The 2,276-nt window shown below is 44.6% G+C and overlaps 1 gene segment (V, D, J or C); it reads right to left on the bottom strand.

The window, feature by feature from the left end:
• Positions 1-254: 254 nt before the first annotated feature.
• On the bottom strand, positions 255-841 carry LOC113408781 (the record flags this gene model as incomplete). The annotated part of the segment is given in 2 exon segments: positions 255-602; positions 793-841. Coding segments are annotated over 2 exon segments (397 nt in total), but the record flags the coding sequence as incomplete, so codon positions are not given.
• Between the last annotated feature and the right edge of the window lie 1,435 nt (positions 842-2,276).

Here is a 2,276-nt window from a genome sequence, read left to right as displayed (position 1 = left end):
AAGAAGAGACCTATCAAATACTTCCTGTAGTTCTAATGGAATACAATAATCTTGGGATCCAGTATTGCTCCTGCTACCACAGTGGAGCTGAGCTTCAGCGGAAGGTGATCTGATCCTGGTATTTGTTTCTTTGACGGTTTGGGGATGTTTGGTGCTGTATAAAATGTCAGGTGTATTTTGAGCTACTTCCTCTTTTTCATTTGCATTAAATGATAAAATTCACCATTTTGGTCACAGCTGTGACAAACAAGCACCTGCGTGCTCTGTGCACAGGGAGGTTTTTGTAATGGTCTGTATCACCGTGATAGGGTAGCTGTTGCGTTGCTGACAGTAATAATCTCCAGCGTCTTGCACTTCAACGCTGCTGATTGTGAGAGTGAAATCAGCCCCAGACCCACTGCCGCTGAATCGGGCTGGGATTCCAGAGTAACGGTTGGTGGAATCATAGATAAGGAGCTTAGGTGCTTGTCCTGGTTTCTGTTGGTACCAGTCTAAGTTGTTGCTAATGCTGGTACTGGCTTTGCAGTTGATGGTGACTCTCTCTCCAGGAGACACTGACAGGGATTCTGGAGTCTGAGTCAAAACAGTTTGGCCACAGGACTCTGGATATGGAAAGAAAATTAATGCAATCATGGCATGTTATTAAAGTAATTAAAGCTCGGTATTTAAATGCGTTTTTCATTTAAGAATTTATTAAACACTAGATTTCAAAATAAGTACTGCAATATTATTTTAAGCTTAGCTAGTATTTTATTGCCTATGAAGTCTGTTCCCTGTTGATATAATGCTCACCCTGAATCCAAAGCACTAGTATCCAGAGAAGCTGGGTCTGGGAGAGCATCTTGACAGGTCTCCGTGGGGAATGCTAAACAGCTCACCAGGCAGTGCAAACGGGGCCATTTATGAACGCTCAGCAGCCCAGCCAGGGAATGTCCTTCCTGAGTGAACATGCAAATGACCCATTCATATAAATGTGCTGCGTTTTAGATACAAGGGCATTTCCTGTTACTCTTGTGTGGTGTTGGTCTCTGTAACCTGGTGATAGTGACTTATGAGGTAAAGTTGCAACACTGATGGTATTATGAATGGAATAACAGAAGGTGCTCTATGGAGAGGGGACCAGGAATGTTATATGTGACCTTGTATGTAAACAGTTAATATCTCCTAGCCATTTTTACAGCAGTTTTCAGATTCGTTTACCTCCCTTTAAGTGTGTTATTCTCCTTGCCATGAAAATATTCATGGATGTCGTTTACTTTACAAACTATGCTTGGTCGAGGGTTTGTTTCTTTGCAAAACGGCTGCTTCTGCTTGATTCAGACGTATTGCCAGCAGGCAGGCAGGGTATTGCAGTAGAGTCCAGACTGATTTCTTTCACAAGGGCTCTGCTATTAGCCACTTATGGAAAGCTGCCTTCATAATTTCTGGAACTGATACCATATATTGCTGTCCTAACCCCCATCACCATTGCTTCAATCTGAGTCCCCAAAGCACGTACCAGATGGGACTTTCTGATGAGTGTTTCCATGTATATTGTTCTAGATACACTATTTCATGTCCCGGACAAACAAAAAATCACTTCAAATTACGGTTGCTCATTCATTGTCCGACTTACACACCAGCTGTGAAAGAATGCTGGAGCTAAAACCTTAAGGGCCTGATGCAAAACTCATTGAAGTCTATGGGAGTCTTTCCACTGACTCCAGTGGGTTTTGGATTAAGCCCATAATTCATAAAGCTGTGAAGACGCTTAGTGAAGATTGTCATTGAACATGAACTCTCATTACCTGATGGTTAATTAATAGGTGCCCTAACCGAACAGAGACTTTGGGCTGGTCTACACTGGGGGGGGGGATCAATCCAAGATACGCAACTTCAGTTACGCGAATAGCGTAGCTGAAGTCGAAGTATCTTGGATCGAATTACCTGGGGTCCAGACGGTGCGGGATCGACGGCCACGGCTCCCCCGTCGACTGCGCTACCACCGCTCACTCTGGTGGGGTTCCGGAGTCGACAGTGAGCGCGTTCGGGGATCGATATATCGCGATATACGAGACGCGATATATCGATCCCGGATAAATTGATTGCTACCCGCCCATATGGCGGGTAGTGAAGACGTACCCTCAGTGGGACACTTGTGTATTCACTGCGAATTAGAGCACTTTGATGATCTTTGGAGATCCTCGGTTTACCATGGATTACAATTCAGTGGCTGTTGTGGATGCCCCATTGACGATGTGTCTGTGACTGGTTCTGTTTGAACTAGGGCTGTGCTG

This window comes from Terrapene carolina, unplaced genomic scaffold (assembly GCF_002925995.2).
Source record: "Terrapene carolina triunguis isolate 2854851 unplaced genomic scaffold, T_m_triunguis-2.0 Scaffold23976, whole genome shotgun sequence".
Taxonomy (NCBI): Eukaryota; Metazoa; Chordata; order Testudines; family Emydidae; genus Terrapene; species Terrapene triunguis.
The sequence above is the reverse complement of the archived record's forward strand: the minus strand, read 5'-3'. Positions and strand labels throughout refer to the sequence as shown.